The 22,897-nt window shown below is 55.7% G+C and overlaps 1 protein-coding gene, 1 long non-coding RNA gene and 1 pseudogene across 2 annotated transcripts; 1 reads left to right on the forward strand and 2 right to left on the reverse strand.

Moving 5' to 3' along the window:
- Positions 1–319: 319 nt before the first annotated feature.
- ALOX12B (arachidonate 12-lipoxygenase, 12R type) lies at positions 320–13,024 on the forward strand. Its single transcript, XM_046676939.1, has 15 exons — positions 320–745; positions 1,890–2,094; positions 5,324–5,405; positions 5,516–5,602; positions 5,717–5,839; positions 6,191–6,294; positions 6,634–6,806; positions 7,038–7,181; positions 8,372–8,575; positions 8,825–8,911; positions 9,215–9,384; positions 9,656–9,777; positions 11,653–11,753; positions 11,933–12,103; positions 12,293–13,024. Exons 1-15 carry the CDS (start codon positions 599–601, stop codon positions 12,470–12,472), a joined length of 2,100 nt encoding a protein of 699 aa, XP_046532895.1. The 5' UTR covers positions 320–598; the 3' UTR covers positions 12,473–13,024.
- On the reverse strand, positions 7,722–11,227 carry LOC124247552 (uncharacterized). The gene is made up of 2 exons (XR_006890757.1): positions 10,712–11,227; positions 7,722–7,904 (listed from the first exon to the last, which is right to left on the reverse strand). It is a non-coding gene; the product is annotated as an uncharacterized LOC124247552 (long non-coding RNA).
- Positions 12,557–20,605, reverse strand: LOC124247196 (polyunsaturated fatty acid lipoxygenase ALOX15B-like; annotated as a pseudogene).
- Between the last annotated feature and the right edge of the window lie 2,292 nt (positions 20,606–22,897).

A 22,897-nucleotide genomic window follows, 5' to 3' on the forward strand; every position in this document is an offset into this window, starting at 1 on the left:
GCAGCAGGCCAGCTGGACAGCAAGTTTGCGCTGCGCCTCCCCTAACCCCCACCTACCAGGAGCCCCAGAACCAATGCAGGTAACCCACTGCCCACGGCCCCGCTTAGCAGGAGTGCCCAGCACTGCAGCCAATGGAGGCAAACAGAAGGAAGGAGTTTATTAGGCTGATAGAGATCTGGGGGCCCCGCCTGGCCCTTCCTCCACCTTCCCTGGGGCTGTGGCTCATGCTAGACTGGCTCTCCCACCCTGAAGTCTCCTTCATTCAAGCCCTCTTCCATCCGCCCTCTCTGGAGATAGGTCCAGCGCCCTGCTGCCCTGTCATCTGTCCCTCCCCGCCAGATCCCAGAAGGCTTGTAGCTCAGATGCCTGCTTACCTGTCAGGAGCACAGCCCCGCCCCAGCCTGCCGGGTTCCCAACCCGCCCATCAAGGGCAGCAGCTTCTCCAGGCTCTGGACTGCCAGTGGGCCTCACCTCTCCGCCTCGGGACGCTGTCCCTTTCCACTCCTCTCTGTGTCTGGCTTCCCTTGCTTGGCCCCTTGTGGCCCAGCCCCCACCGTCTGTGATTGAGTCCCACGCTCCCGCTTCCTGAAGAGCAGCCATGGCCACCTACAAAGTCAAGGTGGCCACTGGTACTGATCTCTTGTCAGGAACGACGGACTCCATCTCCCTGACCATCGTGGGGACCCAAGGAGAGAGCCATAAGCAGCTGCTGAACCACTTTGGGAGAGACTTTGCAACCGGAGCGGTGAGTGTGTGCGCATGTGTGAGTGTGTATATGTGTGAGTGTGTATATGTGTCTGAGTCTGGGAAACACGGAGAGGGATGCAGGTGTGCAGGGGAGGGAGCCAGGGAGCCAGAGCTTGGCCAGGAGAGGTTGGGGGGCTCTGGGGAGGTCCGAAAGCAGTGGGGCTCCAAGTGTGGTTCCGGATGCCCCTCAACTCAGACCTCGCTCCAACCTTCTCCCACTTCTCTGGCCTTGGGGCCATCCTTCTTTATCCCTGGTCTGTCACCTCTCATCCCTTTCTGGTCACTCCTCATCTGCCTTCCTCCCCTTTTCTCACCTCTTCTCTCTTCCTCCCCCTCATCCGTCTTGTTCTCTCTCATCACTCACCCCACATCCCTCTTCTCTCAACCCTCTCTCACTCCCTTTATCTCTCTTCTTTCTCCTCCCTTTTCCACTCCCTCTGCCTTCATCCCTTTCCTGTTTCCTTTCTCCCCCTCTCCCTCATCCCTCTGTCTCTCATCCTTACTCATTCTTCCTAAGTTAAGTTGCATCACAACTGGCTTAAATTCACAGTGGATTCTCTGTGACTTAAAATGGCCAGCCTGTCCAGTGGGGACCCACCTGCTCCATCACGGAAGGCACCCTTTCCTGGGCCCTCAACCCTCAGACCTGATTCTGAGTCTGGTCCAGCCACCCGCTGTTATGTGATTTAATAGGTCACTCTATGTGGCCATTTATGAATCACCACATCTTCATTGATAAGTGGGAGAAAAAGGGACTAGCTGGACCACTTCTGCCCACTCTAAGACTGTAGGAGGCTTGGGAGGCCCTGGACCCCATGGACCCCTTTGTACACCAGCCCCTGGGGGTCTGCATAGCTCCTGCAGCCTGAGGTGATTGGGGATGGGGTGGGAGGAGGGGACCCGAGGAGCTGGGAATGGAGAAGGGAGGGGCTGGGGTCCTGCCCAGCCCTGGGTAGATGGGCCCAGCAGGGGACAGTCAGGTGGGAGGGATGGGAGGAGAGCCCAATGATCAGGTCACCTCATTCCAGGGAGATGAGCATCTCTCAGTGTGAGCAGGGTTTAGGTGAAGGGCCCGACTAATGGGAGGCCTGAGGAGCCAGGGTCAAGTCCTGCCTGCTCAGCTGGCCTTGTGCCCTGCCCAGGTGGATGAGTATACTGTCCAGTGCCAGCAGGACCTCGGGGAGCTCATCATCATCCGTCTGCACAAGGAGCGCTACTCCTTCTTTCCCAAGAACTCCTGGTACTGCAACTACGTGCAGATCTCTGCGCCCAATGGCCACACCTACCACTTCCCTGCCTACCAGTGGATGGATGGCTACGAGACCCTGGCACTCCGGGAGGCTACAGGCAAGCCCTCACCAGCCCATCCCATGCCCTTAGGCCTCTTGCTCCTGCCTGGCCTGTCCAGCATCGCCACTCCAGGCTCCTAACAAGCCAGCCAGGTGCCAGCCCCACAGGGACTCCCAGGAACGCCTGCCACTCTCACACACTACTCTCAGTCATTGCTGCCATGCTGGACCCAGCTCCGGGCTGCATCCTGGAGGAACAGAGGCCCAGGGTTACCCTCAGGATCTCAGGATCCCCGCTTCTAGCTGAAGACCAGTGTGCTCTCCCTTACCTCTCCAGTCCTCCCCTTGACTACCACAGGGTGCCCAGCCACTCTGAAAGACCCCTCACTACTCTGAGTACAGGCCTCAGGACTCTGCTAGGATGCCCTACTTATGCCAAACAGCATGTCCTGATGCTCTAAAATGATTCCCTGTCCCCTCAGCAGGAGGCTATTACCACACAGGATGCCCGGTTACTTTAATAGGATGCCCTAGCATTCCAACTGCTGCCTCGTCCTTTCACTAAGAAGCCCTGTTAGCTTCACAGTTCTCCATGGGGCTGTAACAGGAGGGCTTGCACGAAGCCTGGTTTTCTTTTTTTTTTAAAGATTGGCACCTGAGCTAACATCTGTTGCCAATCTTCTTTTTTTTCCCTCTTTCTTTTTCCCTCCACAAATCCTGCCAGTATATAGCTGTATATTCTGGTTGTAGGTCCTTCTGGTTGTGCTATGTGGGATGCTGCCTCAGCATGGCCTGATGAGTGGTGCCATGTCCATGCCCGGGATCTGAATTGGTGAAACCCTGGGTGGCCGAAGTGGAGCATGCGAACTTAACCACTCCACCTCAGGGCCAGCCCTGATGGCCTGCTTTTCTTTTTTTCCTTTAAAATTTTTTTTAATTTTTAAAGATTGGCACCTGGGCTAACAACTGTTATCAATCTTCTTTTTTTTTTTTTCTGCTTTTTCTCCCCAAATACCCCAAGTACACAGTTGTATATTTTAGTTGTGGGTCCTTCTGGTTGTGGCATATGGGACGACACCACCTCAACGTGGCCTGACGAGCGGTGCCATGTCCACACCCAGGATCCAAACCAGCGAAACCCTGGGCCGCTGAAGCAAAACGTGTACAAACTTAACCACTCAGCCACAGGGCCGGCCCCTGGCCTGGTTTTCTAATTGAGGATTTTTTAGACTGACGGGAAGTTCTATTGCTCCAAAGGACTCCCTAAGACCCCAACAGGACATTTTCTCTAACAGGACTCACTTCTGCTCCAAAAGGCAACCCCCCCCCCCCCCCCCCCCCGCCGCCCTTAATCCAGTAAGGTTCCATTGCACTCCAGTAGGAGGCCCTGTTACTCATGCAGACTATGGGGTTTTTCCTTGGTGGCTGATCAAGGCTGCCCAGCTGTTTTCCCAGTCACGTGGTTGCTCCCATGGAAAAGGGACAGGACCTGAGTGCCTGAATTCCTTGCATCCACCCCTGCCAGAGTCCTTGTCTGGTGGGCTTGTGTCAGCTTCCTAATATGTGGCTGCTACACAGGGATTGCAGGCCTGTCCCCTTTTGACCTCCCTTGAGATGGATGGGAGGGGAGGGCAGAGCAGAGAGGATGCAGGGGCCTGGAGCCCCATCCTCCCGCTGCCTACTTCCCCTCTTCCCCCTCTTCTGCCTCTCATTTCCTCGTGGCGAGAGCCTTTCCCTGGGAGCAGGGGAATGGGGCCTGAGCAGGGGAAAGGGGAAGCAGGGGCAGAGGAAGACAGGCAGGGGAGAGGGTGGGGAGGCCAAGGGGAGGGTCTCATTGGGGATGTGGATCATCTTCTCACAGTGACAGGTCTGAGTGGCATGGAAGCAGGGGACAGGCAGGGTGATGCTGTGTGGCCATGCAGGAATGGGCTTGGGTGGGGCAGCTGCCACGCAACAACAGGTTAGGGAGACTTGAGTCACTTTCTGGGCCCTTGAAGGAGCAAGGCTCCCACCCTGGGGATGAAGCCAAGATGCGTCTCTGGGTTGCACAACTCCAGGGGACACTGTTCGCCCAGGATGCAATGTGAGCTAAGGCAGATGGAGGAGGAAGAGGGTGGCAAAGAGGGTCTCGAGGGAAAATGACGGGGCTGCAGTGATAGGCACATGCCAGCTGGGGACTACCAGCCAAGATGCTGGAGAAAGGCCTAGATCTGGACCTCAGCTCCACTATTTACCAGCTGGACATGTGGGTATAGTTCTGAATTTTTCTAAGCCTCAGTGTCCTCATCTGTAAAATGGGGCTAATGGAACCTACTTAGTGGGGTTGATGTGAGAATCCAGTGAGGTAACCTCTAAAATAAGTTTTAAAAAGGCTTAACAACCATTGGTGGCTGTTAGTGGGTGATGGGTGAGTGGTCAGAAGCAGGCTGCCTTGGTTCAAATGCCAGCTCACTGTCTTCTCTCTATGTAATATTGACTGTTTCCTCCTTGTAAAATGAGCACGATGATATTGTCCCATAGCCAGAACTGGTTGGGGCCAGAGGTATTCTGAAATTCAGATTTGATTTAGAAGATATATATATATACACACACACACACACATATATGAAATATATGTATAGATATATCTTTATATATCTATATATTTTCTATATATACACATACCATAATGCTATGTGATATACCCACTAGGGCACCCCCTAATCAAATATACTATTATTTCTGCAGCAAAAACTATGAATAGTTATACCAAATGAGTTAAATAGAGACTACCTAGAGCTTCAGGTAAATTTAGAGCAGATTTTGCTGACCAAGGAATTTGTGCCTGACTTGTGGAAAAAACAGACTGACCTGCTCTCTACAGCCTGTTGGATGTTGGAATTCGGAGACCAGGTTGTGGGCCTACAATAAGTCACTTGCCTCATACGGTTGTTCTTGTGCAGAGTAATTATTGATATAAGCCAAGGTTTAGAAAGTGCCTGGTACTTAGTAAGTGCCAAAGAACTGTCACTAACGCTCCAGTGGGTGTAGAAGAGGGACTTCCCTGCAGCCGCAGAGCCCAGATTGCGGGGTGGAGCCAGAGGGAGGAGGGAGGTCCCTGATCCTTTCCTCTGAGGTCTGGGGGGAGACCCACGCTCCCTCTCTCAGGGTAAGCCTTTCCCACCCTTGACCGTGGGCGCCCCAGAGCCAACCTGGGAGGCAGAAGCTGCATTCTGATCCCTGAAGTGGGCAAGGGCGGGCAGCGGCTGGGAGGCAGACTTTGAGCCTCTTCTTTGGTCTTCCTGCAGGAAAGACAAGAGCAGACGACAAGCTCCCCATCCTTCTGGAGCACCGACAGGAGGAGATCAGGGCCAAGCAGGACTTCTACCAGTGAGGGCAGGGCAACAGGGGCTGCGGGATGTCGGGGGCCAGTGACACCCCGTCTGGCCCTAGGATGGTACATGGGCATCAGGGATCATCGTCTTGGTTTTTCTTTGCAGCTGGAGGGTCTTCGTTCCCGGCCTGCCCAATTACCTGCATATCCCCAGTTACCGCCCTCCTGTACGGAGAAACCCCAACCGGCCTGAGTAAGGACTTGAGGCTGCCCTAGGGCCCCTTGCATGACTGACCCCTGGGCTCTGCCCCCTCCCCACCCGCTGGACCCCAGGTGCCCAGCCCCAGCCCTGCACTCCTTCCCACAGGTGGAATGGATATATCCCGGGATTCCCGATTCTCATCAACATTAAGGCCACCAAGTTCCTGAACTCAAATCTCCGCTACTCCTTCCTGAAGACCGCCTCCTTCTTCATGCGCCTGGGGCCCATGTGAGTGTGTGAGTGAGGGGGCGGTGAGGGCTCCTGTAGACTGTCCCTCACCCGCTGCTCCATGCCCGCCTCCACCACAGCCCCAGAGGTTGAAATGGCCAGGAAGGCAGAGGGAGCTGAAAAGACAGGCCAGAGAACCTGAGAGGTGACACTCAGAGACCTAGACAGAGAAAGACTTTGAGCTCCGGTCCTGGGAGACCCTTAGACCCAGAGTTCCAGAAATTCACGGACTTTGCGACTTAGAGACCCTGAGGCCCAGAGACCCACGTGAGGTGGGGCAGCTCTGCCACCGTCCCAGGGGGCGCTTGGCACCTCTCTGACGGCCTCCCCACTTCGAATCTCAACTCCTAGGGCACTGGGGTTGAAACTCCGCGGTCTGGTGGACTGCGAACGGTCGTGGAAGAGACTGAAGGACATTAAGAAAATTTTCCCTTCCAACAAGTCTGTCATCTCCGGTACGGGGTGGGGCATCCCGAATCGAACGCGGGAGAGCCAGGTGATCTCTGGCGGGAGGAACTCGAGGCGCGTGCAAGAGGCCAGGATTCGAATCACAGCCACGGGACGGGACGGGCGGGGTGAACCTCAGGCAGGAATCGCTAGCTGGGCGGGCGCGCCCTCTGGCGGCCTCTTGGGAAACGTCGCCCTGGGCCCCTCCGGCCACTAAAGGGGAGGCTGGGGGCTTCGAGTCTTCTCGGGTATCCGTTGTCTTCCTTCGCCCACGGCCACAGCTCCATGCCTCTCTGTCCCTGAGGGGCATCCGGCCGCGTCCTGATGTCCCTCCGCCGTCCCCCCAGAGTACGTGGCCGAGCACTGGGCAGAGGACAGCTTCTTTGGGTACCAGTACCTCAATGGTATCAACCCAGGCCTGCTCCGCCGCTGCACGCGGATCCCAGATAAGTTCCCCGTCACAGAAGACATGGTGGCCCCGTTCCTGGGCGAGGGAACGTGCCTGCAAGCCGAGCTGGAGGTGAGGCCCGCTCCGGTGGAGACCCCCACGGCCTCCCTGCCTCCCTCCCTCCGTGGCATCCCCATCTCTCCCCACTCCGGTCGCCCGCAGAGTCCCACCCCCGCCCTGATCCCCCAGTCGGGTCTTGGCCAACCCCTGCACCCGAGCGGTAGGGCACTCTGCATCCAAGGCGTGGGTGGTAGGTGCCCCATGTTGGTACCTACCTGCCCGCCCATCGCAGCTCCCCTCCAGAAGGGGAACATTTACCTGGCAGACTACCGCATCTTGGAGGGCATCCCCACCGTTGAGCTCAACGGCCAGAAGCAGCACCACTGCGCCCCCCTCTGCCTACTGCACTTTGGCCCGGAAGGGAACATGATGCCCATCGCCATCCAGGTGCCTGGGGTGTAGGCCTGGGGCCGCTGTGTGAGCGCATCACTAGTGCATTAGCCTCTGTGTGTGCATGCATGTGTATGTGCGCTTATGAGAGTGTGTGGGCCTGTGTGTGTACTTGTTATGCTCCTATCCATGTGAGTATATGGTCAGTGGGTCAGCCTCTGTGTTTGTGCATGCTTGTGAAACTTACAGACCTGGGTGTACATCTATTTGTGAGAATTTGTGCTTGTGTGAATGTGCACATCTGTATGTAAGCATGTGTGTCCATATAAGTGTGTGTCCCTGTGAGTGCATCTGAGAATACACCTATGTTTATGTATGTCCCTATCTGTGTCTGTGGCTAGTGGTGAGCCTGGTGTGTGGCCCTGTGTATAAGCCTTGGGCTGAGACCCTGTGCGCCTACATGTGCACAACTGTGTGCTGCCACTCTGTGATTGTATGCCCATGCATGAACTTGGGTCCCTGTGGGTGCACTCGTGTTTGGCCCCGTGTGTAGAGTGTGTGCTGTGTGTATAAACACATAGGTAACAGACAGGAATGTACTTGGTGTCTCAAGCTTGTTTCTTTGACTCCATTTACCCATCCACTTGATAAACCAGTGCTTATTGGGGGTCTGGCCTCTGCTGGAAATATCGAGCTGGTCAGTCTTAGCCGCTGCCTTGAGTCTGGTCTGGCAGGAAAGGGAACTGAGGTGCTTCCTTCTCAGAGGTCTCCACCAGGGTCCTGTCCAAATTAGAAAAAGGCACCCCCTGAGGGGGATCAGTCAAGCCCTGATGCTCCTGGCTCATTAGTGGAATACTGTAAGCTAGATTTCAGTGAGTCCCCTCCTGCTCAGGGGGCTGGGTACTCTTGTGCAGTGCACAACCTTCACAGTTGAATGTGGCGGCTGGGGGCTTGAGACAAGGAAGGCTTCTCAGAAGAGGCAGCTTGTGAGCTGGTTCTTGAAGAGTGAGTGGGAACTGCCAGGTAGAGAAAGGGGCAGGGGGAAAGTACTACAGCAGGAGGAAACAGCAAGAGCAAATGTGAAGAGGGAGGGAAGGCCCTGGTGTGCTCAGGCGACCAAAGGGACTGGAGTGTAGGGGGTGGCGTTTTAACCCCTCAGACTCCCCTCTGCTTTCCTCCTGAAGTGGGGGTCCTTATGTGTGTGAGTCTCTCCCCTTACCCAACCCTCCCTCCTTACTCACCCCCAGCTCAGCCAGACCCCAGGGCCCGACTGCCCCATTTTCCTGCCCAGTGACTCAGAGTGGGACTGGCTGCTGGCTAAGACGTGGGTGCGCTATGCCGAGTTCTACTGCCACGAGGCCATCTCCCACCTGCTGGAGACCCACCTCATCGCTGAGGCCTTCTGCCTGGCCATGCTGAGGCAGCTACCCATGTGTCACCCCCTCTACAAGGTATGGGCTTGGGCGAAGGGGCCTCTGGGAAGCATTACTACCCTTGCCTGGCCTCAGGAAGCCACCTGGCTCACTCAGCAGTCAGAAGGACTCCAGTTAGACTTGGGAGGCAGCTGGGACCCACAAGAGAGGGCTTGGGTTAGGGACTTCCTCAAGTGAAGGGGTCTGATGTTGCAGAAATGGGGGTGCTGAGGTTTTTTGGGGATAACTTCGATTTTCTCTCATTGTCCTCCTTGCCTTCCCCCACAGCTCCTTGTCCCCCACACCAGATACACCATCCAGATCAACAGCATCGGGCGGGCCCTCCTCCTCAATGAGGGGGGACTCTCTGCCAGGGTGAGACTTCTGTCCCCACCCCCAGCAAGATATCTGCTTTCCTTCTGGCGTTTGCAGTAAGGCTAAAAGCAGAATTTCCACTTGCCTTTAGATCAGGAGGGGGCATGGAGGGAGGGGGACCGGTTAAAGTGGGTGCTGTGTCTATGAGGGGGCAGGGGCTGGGTGTGCTGGCCCAGAATGTGCTAATTCCTGGGGTGGGGGCAAGCTGAGCTCTCACTAGGCTGTGGTGAGGTGGGTGTGAGCCTCAGAGGGGAGGACTTGCAGGGACCCCGCCAACGCCACGGTTTGCCTCCTCTGTGACAGGCCATGTCCCTGGGCCTGGAGGGCTTTGCTGAGGTGATGGTGCGGGCTCTGTCAGAGACCACCTATGACAGTCTCTACCTCCCCAACGACTTTGTGGAGCGTGGGGTTCAGAACCTGCCAGGATACTATTACCGTGATGACTCCTTGGCAGTGTGGGATGCGCTGGAGAGGTGAGGTTGGAGCAGCAGTGGGTGGCACTCAGGGTAGACACCCTGGGATGTTGGAGGGGGTGTGGGGAACTTTTAAGGACCTGGGCTTGGGTCTGGTACCATCTTCTGACCTTGCCAAGCCGTCCTCGTCACCTCTGCCCCCCAGGACTTGCCCACCCACAGGCCTGGGGCAGCTCTGGGGCAGCGAAGGCCAGGGCATCCTGGGAAGGTGGGAGAAGCACGGTTGGGGAGGGGACGGGGGGTCCAAACTGAGGCCCTGTCCCCTGGTCAGGTACGTGACAGAGATCATCACCTACTATTACCCATGTGACGCGGCTGTGGAGGGTGACCTGGAATTGCAGTCCTGGGTGCGGGAGATATTCAAGGAGTGCCTACTAGGGCGTGAAAGCTCAGGTATGGCCTGGGCACCTGGGCACCTGGCAGGGCCCAGGGGCTGTGGGGTGAGCCCCACTGGGTTGGGCCCGGAGCATGTCTTGTTGGAGACCGAAGGAGGCCAAATCACTGCCTAGGAGTTTGTCAGGGTTCTGCCCTGACCCCTGAAGCAGCGGCACCTTGGAGAGGTTGGGGAAGAAAGCATGGCTGGCCTTTGGTCTCTCTGCTGTGGGCCATCTCTGTAGAGACCTGGAGGGATCCCAGTCTCCCATACCTGACAACTTTTGTGAACTGAGAAATGAGGCATGAGCTCAAACAGGAAAGAGCAGAGCATGCTGGAGGCTGGTGAGCTGGTGGGGAGCCAGCAGGCTCCAGGAGGGCATGGGAGAGCATCCTGAGGTCATGCCACTTGGGCACCCTCTCAACAAATATTTAGCGAGCATCTATGATGTGACAAACACTGTGCCGGTTACTGGGGAGGCAAAAGGGAACAAGACAGGCGATGGCGCTGCCCTCAAGTTCACAGTCTGGTGGGGTGGTCTGATCAAGTAAATGGGCAGTTACACTAAAACAGGACTGGTGTAGTTTTAGGGGTGCAGAGGGGCTCAGGGGGGCACCTAACCCAGCTTGGAGAGGGCTGGTAGGTAGAGAGTGGGCTGGGTAGCAGCAAGCTAAGGTCTAGCTGAGATCTAACATCTTGGCTAACATCTAGCTAAGATCTGCAGGGTGGGGAGGTCAGCTGTGAGATGACAGAGGTGGGGTTGGAGAGTTCTGGGTGTGAACAGCATGTGGAAAAGCCTGAAAGCCAGAGCAAGCCGAGTGAGTTCTGGGAGCTGCTTACAGGTCCCTGCCACCGGTGCTGAGAGTGGGGGTTGGGCAGGCTCCCAATGGGGCTAAGGCTGAAGCCATGAGCAGGGCCTGGGTTGCACAGCCTGGTTAAGGAATTTGGAATTACCTGAGCACCAGAGGGAGCCATCGAGGAGTCTGCAAGGAGATGAGATTTGTAGGTTAGAACATTAGGCTGCAATGGCGGTTAGGAGACAGTTTGGGAGGCTGCTGTGTTGTCCAGGAGGGAGGTGACAGGGACCTGACTAGAGTGGGAGCTGTGGGGATGCAGAGAACTCCAGAGCTAGTTAGGAGATAGAAATGACAGGACTTGGTGACTGGTTTGGGTTTGGCAGTGGGGGTTAGGTGGGGGAAGGAGGGGCCAAGGGTGACTCTCAGGTTTAGGCTTTTGCAGCTGGGTGGATGGTGTGTGTCCTTCCTTGAGACAGGGGCCTGCAAGAAAGAGCTGTTTTGAGAGGAAGATGATGGGTCTGGTTTGAAAGTGTGGGGCTTTTGAAACCCGGGGTCACCATGGCAACCAGGGCTGGTCTCTCATGTGGGAACACAGGAAAGAGAAGCAAACATCTTGCTTAGGTGTGATACAGAGAGCCAGGCTACTGAGAAATCCATCTGGAGTGAGCACAGAGTCTACAAAGAAGTGTGTGTGTTGGGGGGGGGGGGGGGCCGGGGAGTGGAAGGGGGACTGTGCTGAGTCAGGGCAGGAAAGCCAGGATTCTTCTGAAGCCTTTTCCATCCTGAGGCCTGTGACCAGAGAGGCCCCCCTAAGAGAGCTGGAGGAGGGATCTGAGGGCCCCACCTCAGACTGGTGCCGGGAGCAGCCCTGGAGGATACTTGACCAAGACCAGTTGAGGCCCCCTCCCCAAGGCTTGTGGTCTGGATGGGGGGGATGGGGTTGTGGCCACAGGAGAGCCAAGCAGGCAGGATGAGGGCACCATCTGGCAGATTGGAGTGTTGGCAGGACAGGGTGAGCGGAGCTTGGTTGCGCCCTCTGCCGGCCAGCCAGGACCAGGGCAGGACTGACGCTGCATGGGCCTCCCTCCACGCCCCCAGGTTTTCCCACGTGCTTGCGAACGGTGCCCGAGCTGATCCGATATGTCACCATTGTCATCTACACCTGCTCTGCCAAGCACGCAGCTGTCAACACAGGGCAGGTACCTATGCTCACCAGCCCCTGCCCCAGTCCCAACCTCAAACCCAACCACAGCCATAATCCCTAGTCTAGCCCGGAGCTGTCTCAACCTGAGTCCCAGCTTCAATTCCAGCCTCAATTTAAACCCAAGAGTCCCGGGGTACTCTCTGACCCAGAATTCCTCCTCTACCTCACCTCCAGCTGGAGTTCACCGCCTGGATGCCTAACTTCCCGTCATCCATGCGGAACCCCCCGATGCGGGCCAAGGGGCTGACCACTCTGGAGACCTTCATGGACACGTTGCCGGATGTGAAGACCACGTGCATCACCCTACTGGTGCTCTGGACACTCAGCCGGGAACCTGACGACAAGGTGCCCTGGGGCCTCGGGTGCAGGTGGGGGTGGGGGAACTCTGAGCCTAGGAAGGGGGCTGAGAGGTGGGGGGCCAACGACAGTAGAGGGGGTGTCACGGGCGGGAGGCAGGGAAACAGAGACAGCTGAAGGGGAAGAGCGGAGCAGTGGGGCCCGCTCCGTCCCAGCTGCCCGGTTCCGTGCCCGCAGCGGCGCCTGGGCCACTTCCCTGACATCCACTTCGTGGAGGAAGTCCCACGGAGGAGCATGGAGACCCTCCGCCAGCGCCTGGCCCAGATCTCGCACAACATTCGCCAGCGCAACAAGTGCCTCCCCATCCCCTACTACTACCTGGACCCGATGCTGATTGAGAACAGCATTTCTATCTAGGACGGCCCTTCCCGCCTCGCCTCTGCCCGCCCTGCGCCCGCCTCTTTTCCAAAAACACCGCTTCAAACGCAAGCCCCGGCTCCGTCACCGCGCGCCCGTTCTCCGCTCTCGCAGGGTTCGGATAGGTGTAGGGCAGCGCCAGGTGCCCGTCTGCGCCCGGATGTCCCGCGAGATCTGGGCCCGATGGCTCTGGAAGGCGGCGACACTCTGCTGCGGGCAGTCCTCGGTGAAGCGTTCGTCCGGGTGGGTCCCCAGGCGCCTCTGGGGACGGCAGGAGAGAAAGCTGGGACCTCTGCCCCGCGAGATTCTGGTCCATCTTAAGTCCCCGAGACTATCGAGGAACCCAGTCCCCCAGAAGATCCACCACCCAAGGACTACCACCTGAGCTTCGCCCACCCAGACCACCCAAGACCCGCCCAATTTGAAACGCAGACCACCCACCGATCTAGGCAAAAGACACCCTAAGCCCACCTTGCTAGAAACTCAGACCACGCAAGCCATGCTCACTGTGAAACCCAGACCACTCTAAGCTCCACCTCCTGGGAGCCCGTACTCACGTAAACCACACCCACAACAGGGTACATCCCTCCAGACCCCTCCACCAAGGAGCCCAGCCTACTGAGTACACCCTCCAAGTAACCCATTGTCCCCAGGACCCCTTCCTCACCCACTCTTTCGGAACCTGAGACCCTCCCACCCCCCACCCCACCCTAGGCCTTGCTTACAGTGCCCTTGGTTCCATTGCTGACACCCCAGAAGAGCACAAGAGCATGGCACGTGGCGTTGACCTCAGGGAGTGAGGCCACCAGGTCTGCCTGGCTTCGGCCACGGCAGGGGGAGCCGCATGGAGGTGGGAATATTGGGCATCCAGGCACTGAATTCAAACTGACCCCCCCAAACTCAGTAAGCACAGTGCTGCCAGTGTTCCTGCTAGGTCCTCTCCTCCTGTGACCCCAACAGTGTCAACCGCGAGTAGATGCCAACAATGTCAGACACAAAGCTGGGGATCCAGGAGTACATGGTGATTAACAATTGGGAGCCTATGCTGCTCAGGGCTGTGAGTTAGAAGAGGCCACTGAAACCAGCTGCCCGAAGAGGAGAAAACTGATGCCAGAGAAGGAAAATGGCCAACCACACATTGTATGAATCCCCGAGCTGAGCTTCAAACCGGAAGGCCTCAGTCTCCACCAGGGGGTGCAAACCGATGGCCTGAGAGCCATTTTGTTTGCAGATGTGTTTTGATTGGCTGCCCAGGTTTTTTCTTTGTTTCTTTTTCAAGTTGAATCAATACCCAGTATTTAAATATTAGAAAATGTCTGGTTTCTCTTGAAAAATCTAAAGTCTGGCTATAGTCATAGCTGGGTCGCCATTGTCTCCATCAACAAATATGAGTTCTCCATTGGCCACGGTTCCTGCCACCCCCCCCCCCCCCCCCCCACCCCCGGCCCACCCTTCCGTAGCTTTCTGCTGCTTACTGGCCCTGCAGGTATTTGCTTTCCAGCCTCTTGAGCTAGATCAAGCCACAGGGAAGGATTAGACACCAGGCCCCTCTGTATGGGGACTGGCGGATTGGCTCTGTCTCCTCCACTGGTTCCCAAAGGGTCTGGGTCTGCCTTGCTCACTGTGCATCCACCCACAGCCATAGCAGGGCTCACGAAGGGTGTGCAGGTCCATTGCTAAGAAGGGTTTTGACGCGGGCAGCTCTAGCTATGGGTGTTCATGGGGGAGGAGTCCCTGAGGACTTCAAGGGGAGCGGGGCACGAGCTGGGCTTGAAGAGGGGGCAGTGTTTGGATAGGGAGAGAGGGGGAATCAGGGTGCCTGGCCTCCCTGAGCTCAGTGTGTGCTGAGAAGGAAGAATGGAAGGTGGGGGGAAGATTCCAGAGGGGCTGAGATGCCACAGTCAACACTGCATTGCATGTGGCAAAAAACAGAGCCATGTGAGGCTCATGAGCAGCACTGTCATAAATCCCAGTGCCTGGAGGGAGGTCGTTATGCAGGTTAGTGGTGGGAGATGGGGACCCACGAGGAGGCCGGACATCAAGAACCTCTGGCCGCTGGGACGGAGCCTAGAGGTGCATCCCATGGAGGTCTCCTGTGAGGGAGATTCAGAAGGAAAAATAGAGACATGGAGACTATCTATGGGGTGAATACTAATAATAGCTAATGCTCAGAGAGCATTTCCTATTCGCCTGAGGTTTGTTCTTAGGGCTTTACGTTTCATCTTAATAACCCATGAGGTAGGTGCTCTTATTATCCCTGTTTTCATATGAAGAAACAGACAGAGAGAGGTTAAGTGACTTGCCCAAGGTCACACAGCTGAGAAGGAAGAAGAGGAGGCAGGAAAGGACTAGGAGATAGCAGTGTGTTTGGGTAGAAGGTGGGAGGAAATGGTTGGATGAGCCAACAGAGATGTAGCCCAGGGTGAGGCTTGGAGCCCTCAGGCCCCAGGGGAGCTTCACCTGTGTGTAGCTGCCCAGATCTGGAGCTCATCTTCTTGGCAGTAATAGTGGGTGAGGTCCCGGACGTCACGGCCAGCTAGCTGGTGGGGCAGGCAGAGGGAGCAGTAGGTGACAGCCTCCAGCCCTTGTGGCGATCAGCTCCAGACAGCCCACCTGTCCCAGCGATGTTGACTGTAATGAGCAGAGAGCCCACTGTTGCCAGCAGAAAGGAGCTCAGGACCAAACCTCTGCCCCTACCTGGCTGACTACCAGGATCCCAGGCCTTCCAGGGCCCTGACCTGGTCAATGAGCTTTCCTGGTGAAAGAGTCCAGTGCGGGCCTGGATGTTGACGTGGAAGGTATAGCGGAAATGAGGCATGAGCAGCGGGGGAAAACCAGAGTCACAGGTTAGATGAGACAGCCCCAGGTCCCCCACACTCTGGGCACTTAAGGAGGGGTCCTCCCTACCTTAAAGATGGGGTGGCATGTGGGCAGCTGTCACAGCACAGAGGGAAAAAAGGTCTCCATTAGGGGGCTGGCCCCGTGTCCGAGTGGTTAAGTTTGCGTGCTCTGCTGCGGTGGCCCAGGATTTCGCTTGTTCGGATCCTGGGCGCGGACATGGCACCGCTTGTCAGGCCATGCTGAGGTGGCATCCCGCATGCCACAACTAGAAGGACCCACAACTAAAATATACAACTATGTACTGGGGGAATTTGGGGAGGAAAAGCAGACAGGAAAAAAAAAAAAGAAGATTGGCAACAGTTGTTAGCTCAGGTGCCAATCTTTAAAAAAGAAAAAAGGTCTCCATCGCAAAGTGGGTTCACAGCAGATCTCATGCACCAGGAACTGAGTGGTGCACCCAGGTCTTGGCCAGGAGCCAGTCCTCAGCCGCATCACTGGGTAGGAAGATGGGGCTGTCTGGGCCAGAAGTCTGAGCGAGCTGCAGTAGGGGGCACAGGGGAGGGTGGGTGTCACGCAGAAACTAGCCGCAGAAAGTGCGGTCCATTACCATGTCCACGGGGCCAAGTCACATGGTCAACTCCCTCACTAACTGTGTCCTCGGGGAAAGTTAATTAACCTCTCTGTGCCTCATGTTCCTTATCTGTAAAACGAGGTTGATGATAATAATCGCTTTCTCATTGGGTTGTTCTGAGGACTAAAGGAGTTGATGCCAGTGAAGTACTTAGAACAGCGCGGGGTGTGCAGTAAGTGCCATGTGAATGTTCCCTATTTTGATCACTTCTAGTACAACAGGAGAGGAAACAGAGTCCCTGAGAGGTGAAGTGACCCCAGGCCACCTTGTCACATGTGGTGGAGCTGGTTGAGGGCTCCTTGTCCCAGCTCAAAGTCATCCAGATCCCTAGTTGTGTGAGGCAGAGACTGGAAGGGTGGGAAGGGAGGGCGTGGAGACGCCTCCCAGAAGGGGTCATGTTTTTAACCGTTGGCGGCATGACTGAACTGTCAAAGGTGCATGATTCAGTAGAGCCGATTTGAAACCCATGTCAAGAGCAGTTTGTTTTCTGACACTGAGTATCACAGCCTTTCCATCAGGATAGAAATCAAAGAGGCCATGCAGGAAAACTAGAAGAAACCAAATTCGGGAGGGGCTGGGTAGGATTAGATGAGAATGATGAACAGCAGCATTGGGAGGGGCAACCTTTCAGTCATCCTGAGGGTACCATATGCTCCCTGCTCCCCAGCCTGCCCCGGGCCCTCCTTGCTGGCCTGGATGGCGAGGGGCAGCAGGGGCCTGCCCGGGTGCTGGCGCAGCAGAGTCGGGGGTGCAGCCATGTACTGGGGCCACCTTGTTAATGACACTCGGGCAGAGGCCTGAGAGGATGGCGTGGTCCACTAGGTGCAGAGAGCCCCTCTAGGGTAGGAGAGGAGGAGAGCTGAAGGAGGGGCCAGCCCTGTGCAGTTCTGGGAAGCTGGGGGGAGGGAGTGGGGGTTACTCTGCACCCGCAAGTATTTCACTTAAAGGAACCTCATTCACTGGAGCCAGTGGGGCATTCCAGCCCAGAACCACCTTCTGGTTCCTAAGAAACAGACCTCCACCCAAATACTGGAGGGGCTTCTGCTGTGGCCAGGCCCAAGTTTCAAAGGTAGACGGTGAGAGAATTGAGCCCTGCTGGACAGCACCTTGTGATGCAGAAGGCAGCTTCCTGGGGTTGAGGTATATTTCATGCCAATAGCCCAGAGAGAGGGGAGACGACAGCTCAGGGGAGCACTCAGCTGACCAGCTGTGGGGCATCCTCAGTAACCATGACAACTGACTCATCCCCCAGGTTTCTGAGCTGTGGGGTCCTGCCAAATGCACTGATCCCGGTAAAGTTCCAGGAGAGAGCATTCCCCACTCAGCCCTGCCCCCTCAGCCCTTGCCATTGCAGAACAAGGCCCCACCCCCTTTCAGGGACGAGCAGGAAGCACTGACCAGAGAAGAGGCTGAGCTAGCTGAGGAAGAAGGCTTGACAGGAATGGGAGGGGATCAAGGGAAGCCAGGGCTGGGTGGGAGAGGCAGGTTCTGGGGGACTGGGAGCCTGGGCTCCTGAAGGCACTGAGGGGAGGGAAGGGAGGCTGAAACCCTGGGCCCCTTGCCACCGGCTCAGCCTTCAGACTGGTCACAGGGCCCAGCATGGGGGCCGCCATGGCATCAGTGACAGGGAACTTCTTTGGGAAGCTGTGACAGCAGGGATCAGGATGGAGTTGACACCATTCAGGAACTGGGAGGCGAAGAAGGTGTCTTCCCACCAATATTGAAACACATACTCTGCAAAGGGTGGGTGTGGGGAGGGTCACCCTGGTCCCCAGAGACCCAAATCCCTTGCCTCTAGCACTGCCACCACTCTGAGGACCCAGATCTCCAACTTTCCACACAGACACTCTGATGTCCCCTTTCTTCTACCCTGCTGGTTGGATAACTTTACTTGTGAGTGGTTTCTCAGAAAACAAGGAATTGGAGATTTGGGTTCTACCTGAGAACTTACCAACTCCCTTAGCCCCACCCATTTTGGGGGGAAGCCTCAGGTACTCTGTGGTGTGCATAGGACTGCATCCAGGATTTGAGTAGAATTTGAGAAAATCAGAAGACTGAGGGACGCTGGATACCAGCAGAGCCTATCTTTCTAGCCCATCCTTCCTGGTCTCTGCTCTACTGGGGTCCTTCAGTTTCCTGTTAAAACCCATGTCCTATTCTTCTGAAACTTTGCCACAAGACACCCTGGATAGTTTGTTAAACCAGAACAATCATTCAAAGAGAGAGCTTGCACACCCTCGGAGTGTGGCGTTGGTGCTAGGATTTTTGAACCGTTCAGCATGTATAGTTCGAACCCCAGGTCAGAATGGACAGTTGGACCCACAGTGTGCCCACGGGGACAAGGATATTGGCGAGTGGAGACTCCTGAATTTTTTGACTTAGTTTGTTTTCAAGTCTCATGCGAAGTACAAGGCCCCGACTGAGGAGGTGGCAATTTTGAAAGGAAAAAGTCTTTCTACTTCAGATGTTTTTTCCTAGTTTGCTGAGGATATTCACGGGACAGGTGTTACCAGTTGTTCAGAGCCACTCAGTGTTGAGGACAGCTTGGAGATGCAGTTATGAAGTTAGGGAGGAGGATGACCGGCAGACAAACCCCAAGCCCTAACTTAATTTCACCAGCTTGAGAAGCTTGCCTTGCCATGAAGCCAAGAGAGGGCAGAAAAGGAGTGCTTGTGCCAGGAAGTGTTTCTACTTGCCTTGACAAACAAGTGAAGTTGTTAGAACTTACTTTCTGGCCATTCTTGCTGAAGTCCTGATGAATGAGAATGGCTCCCAGAACAGCGAGCCTTAGCGCATCCTGAGGGTGGTCATTTGGGGTGGAGTGTCCTCCCTAGGTCCCTCAGCTCCCACCAGAGGCCAACCCTGCCGGCAGCCCTGGGTGACAGAAGGTGTGCCTTCTCTTCTCAGGGTAGGAATGAGGTCCTGTGAAGGACAGGGGAGGGAAGTGGCGGCTGTGCAGGACAAGTTCTGTGCAGGACATTCCAGAATGTTCCAATTCCAGCTCCCTGGTTCTCTTTCCTACCAGCTGACCACCCCAGACTCTCTGGCCCTCCCTCACATCCCAGACCTGACACGCTGATTTAGGGAAGACGAAGGTGTGCTGGATCTCATCCAGGCTTCCCCAGGGCCATCGGCTATCTAGCAGTCCCTTCAGCTCCAGGGCGACGTTCCTGCAGGATGACGTTCAGAATGGCATGGGTGGGCTGGGAGGGAAAGGAGCTGCTGTGAGGAGCCGTTGGCTGGGGCAGGCAGGCTCACGGGAAGAGGAGGTGGAATTTCTGGCTGACTTCTTTGGTGACCAAGTAGCCCAGGTTGGGATCAAGCTCCTTGAGGTTTTCTGCATCCAGGCAGCAGGATATCCCCGGGGAAAAACTCATTCCACCTGGACAAGGGCATTGATGGAGATGAGAGTGAGGTGCTGTGGCTGGACCCCACCCTTTGGGACTGGAAAAGGTAATGGGCTGGGCCCCTGGGCCTGGTTGTGCATGGAGGGCTTTGAACTGGGAGCTCCTGGGGGGGGTGGGGGGCGGGGCTGTGCCAGAACTTGGGGCTCCTCACATGCATGCTGTTCTTGGTCAGACCCGAGACTCAGCTGACCTCAGCAAGCAGGAGCAAGGGAGCCCCTTTGTGCCAGAAAACTAAGAAGTGGGGGCTCTAGGGCCTACCACGCCCAAGTCCCCCTGAGCTGCTCACCGGTATTTCTGCTGCCTCTCCTTCTTCTCTGCCTGTCGCTGGGGACAGAGCAGAGGGAGGCTGTCCTGCTAGGTGACTTTGGCTGGCGGAGGGAAGGAGTGAGAGGAGGACCGGCCCCCAATCCTCAGCACCCCAGCCTCTCCTCAGACCCGGGGTGGGGCATCTCTAGACTGGAATTTGGGTCAGCCACTGGTCTCTTGGTCTGTTTTACCTCTTCTCCCAGAGGTAAAGGGATGGAGAAGTCCCTGCCCCCAAAAGTCCCCCCAGGCTTCTTGTCGGAACCACTCCTTCCTCCTCCTCATTGGTCCCTCCACCAGATCCCCCCAATCAATAAGATTCTTCCTCCCAACCATTCCTGCTCCTCTTTCCGGTGCCCCTCCTGCCGCCCCTGGATGTTCTCCCTCCTTCACCTTCCCCTCCTCCCACTCTCTGGCCACACCAGCGCACCTGTGCCCGCCCCTGACCCACGGCCGGACTATCCTCCCCCAGCCCCAGCCCATTCCCTCCCCGACCTGCCCCCTCCCGCAGCACCGGGCTCCCCGCCCCCTCCAGCCACTGGGAGCACGGGAAGCGGAGCGGGGCGCCTCGCGGCGGCGTGAGCTGGAACGAGCGGCAGAACCAGGCGTCCGGAGCCAAGGGCCCGAGCAGGAGGAGCAGCGCCGGGGGCGCCTTGTGCACGGGCAGCAGCAGCACCGGGCCCACGTCCTCGGGGGACTTCACCTCCCAGTCCTCCTCCCGGGGCGGGGAGCGGGAGAGGGAGAAGGCTCGTGGGGTGGAGTGGGGTAGAAGAGAGGGGCGCCCGGGCCCGCGCGGGCCCTCACCGCGCCCCGATTGAAGCCCTTCCCGAAGTTGTCCAGCAGCAGGGCCGGGCTCTCGCCTGCGGGTCCCACCAGGCTCACTGACACGTTGTCTCAGGTGCCCGAGCCCAGAAAGGAGCCGGTGGCCGCACGCACCTGGTATTCGCCCATGGCCTGCGGTCGATGAGGTCCGGAATGCCGCAGAAGGCGAGGCAGCGACGGGCTGGCTGGAGGACTGAGAGTCGTTGGGGCGGCGGGGCAGGCGGGTCTGGGGAGATCTGTGTGCGCCTGGCTCGGGCTCCCGTGGCCTGTCCCCTCAAGAGGCATCTGTCCCCGGGCGCGGGGCGATCCTGTGCGCCACCCAGCACCGCCCCCTCGGCCCAGGCCCTCGCCCTCAGCCCACAGTCTAACCTCGGCTCCTTTCGCTGTAGCCTTGCTTTACCCCCACCTCTCCAGACCAGGGTCGGCTTTTGGCTCCCGAGACGTTCCCTGTCTACTCTTCCAGGTGACTCCACCCCACTTCTGGTGCCCCGGGAGAGAAGTCTGGGCGCCTCCTCTGCATCTCCCCCAGGTCCACTCCCAGTCCGGGTAAACCGCTCTGAGTAGCGAACACTGAGTCACCGCGTGGCCTCACGCAGCCAGCCCGTCTCTGTCTCCATTTTTGTTCTCTTGCCTCCAGCCCCATCCTCAGCTCTTTCTCAGGTCGGTGGAGGTGGGAGTGGGGACGTGTTGTATTCTCCATCCTCCCTGGGTGGTGAGCAAAGGCATCCCGGAAGTCCAGCATGCGTGGCACAAGGGAGCAGGGGGCCACAAAGATGGGGAGGAAGCTGGAAGAGGCCCCAGCAATGAGGGAAGGGACCATGGCTCTAGGCTCTAGTGGGACATAGCTCCCCTCCCTCCAGCCTGTCAAAGTATTATTTTCAAAAATATTAAAAACATGATTCATACAAATTAGAATGAACACAAGTCAAAGATTTAATTCAGCTTAGCAAGGTGGTAGTACTGGTTCCAAGAACAGTTGAGGTGCTGAGGATTTATTTATGGGCAATTTTATAAAGGAATGTTAGGATAGGATTGCTGGGTTAATTACAAAAATAGCTAATGTCCTACAGGGCAATAAACTCTTAACTGTTGGGGTTATCTTTTATTACTGAACAGAAATCATTTGCATCTCTACCAGACACAAGTTACATGAGCTTCACATAGACTGAGGCCTTTATTAATAATAAATAGCAAAATCAAGCAATGGTACTTTCTTCCAGAAAAATTAAATGTCTTTGAAAGGGCAGGCAGTTGTCCTCTTTATCAGTTTTGGATACTTTTCCTTAACAAAGCTGTTCCCTGTGAGTATATCTATCAGGCAATCAAATAGATCTCTTTTTCCCAGGTTTCCTCACTCTCTCTCTCTCTCTCTCATTTGGAAGTCCTCGCTCCCTTACTCCTCGTCATGGCCCTCCTGTACAGTCCAGCTCCTTCTCAAACAACAGGTCGGTGTGCATCTTCCCAAACTTCTTCCCTGGCATTTGTGTTGATTACATACTTAGCTTATTTTTGTACCATAAAAGGCGTCATACCATGCTTATCATTGTGCGACTTGTTTTCCACCTCTACAACAATACATCCTGGATGTTTTTTCCGTGTCAGCATTTATGGATTGACTTTATTACCGGCTATATTATTTTTCATGGTAGGACTGTTTCCCAATTTAACATTTTCTTCCTGAAAGATATTTAAGTTTTTCTTTTTTTCTTTTTTCTTTCTTTTTTTTTTTGTGAGGAAGATTGGCCCTGAACTAACATCTGTTGCCCATCTTTCTCTTTTTGCTTGAGGAAGATTGTCGCTGAGCAATCTTCCTCTATTTTATGTGGGATGCCACCACAGCGTGGCTTGACAAGCGGTGCCAGGTCTGAGCCTGGGATCTGAACCTGCGAACCCCAGGCTGCCAAAGCCGAGTGCATGAACTTAACCACTATGCCACCGGGCCAGCCCCTGGACATTTAAGTTTTTTAAAGTTTTTTCCTATAAAAATAATATTGCGTAGACCATCATCATAAACATTTCTTTATGCAAATATGGGCGTTTTTAGTAGGATACCTTCTTATAAGTGGTCTGCTGGATTAAATTTTTTCTTTTAGATTTTAAAGTTTGATTGAGGCTTCCAGAGTTCTCCACCAAAGCTACACCATTACACTGTCATGCCAGAGACCGGTTGCTTTACACCCCTGACAACTCTCAATACACTTCCCTAACAACCAGTGAAGTTAACTATCTTTTCACATGTCTGTTAGATGTTTAGGTTTATTTTATGAACCGCCTTTTGTGAATTTCCTGTTATATTATTTGCTCTCTTTTTTGCTGGGTTATTAATTTGTAGACACTTTTTATATATTTCAGGTATTTTCTATTTGTTACAAATAGTTGCTCCCACTGGTTACTTGCCTTTAATTTTTATGTCTGGCACCC

Source organism: Equus quagga, chromosome 11, assembly GCF_021613505.1.
Source record: "Equus quagga isolate Etosha38 chromosome 11, UCLA_HA_Equagga_1.0, whole genome shotgun sequence".
In the NCBI taxonomy this organism is placed as follows: Eukaryota; Metazoa; Chordata; class Mammalia; order Perissodactyla; family Equidae; genus Equus; species Equus quagga.

Coding starts and splice junctions, on each gene's coding strand:
- ALOX12B (XM_046676939.1), top strand. CDS start 599: ATGGCCACCTACAAAGTCAAGGTGGCCACTGGTACTGATCTCTTGTCA. Junction 7,182..8,371: donor TGATGCCCATCGCCATCCAG/GTGCCTGGGGTG, acceptor ACTCACCCCCAG/CTCAGCCAGACCCCAGGGCC. Junction 8,912..9,214: donor AGGGGGGACTCTCTGCCAGG/GTGAGACTTCTG, acceptor CCTCTGTGACAG/GCCATGTCCCTGGGCCTGGA.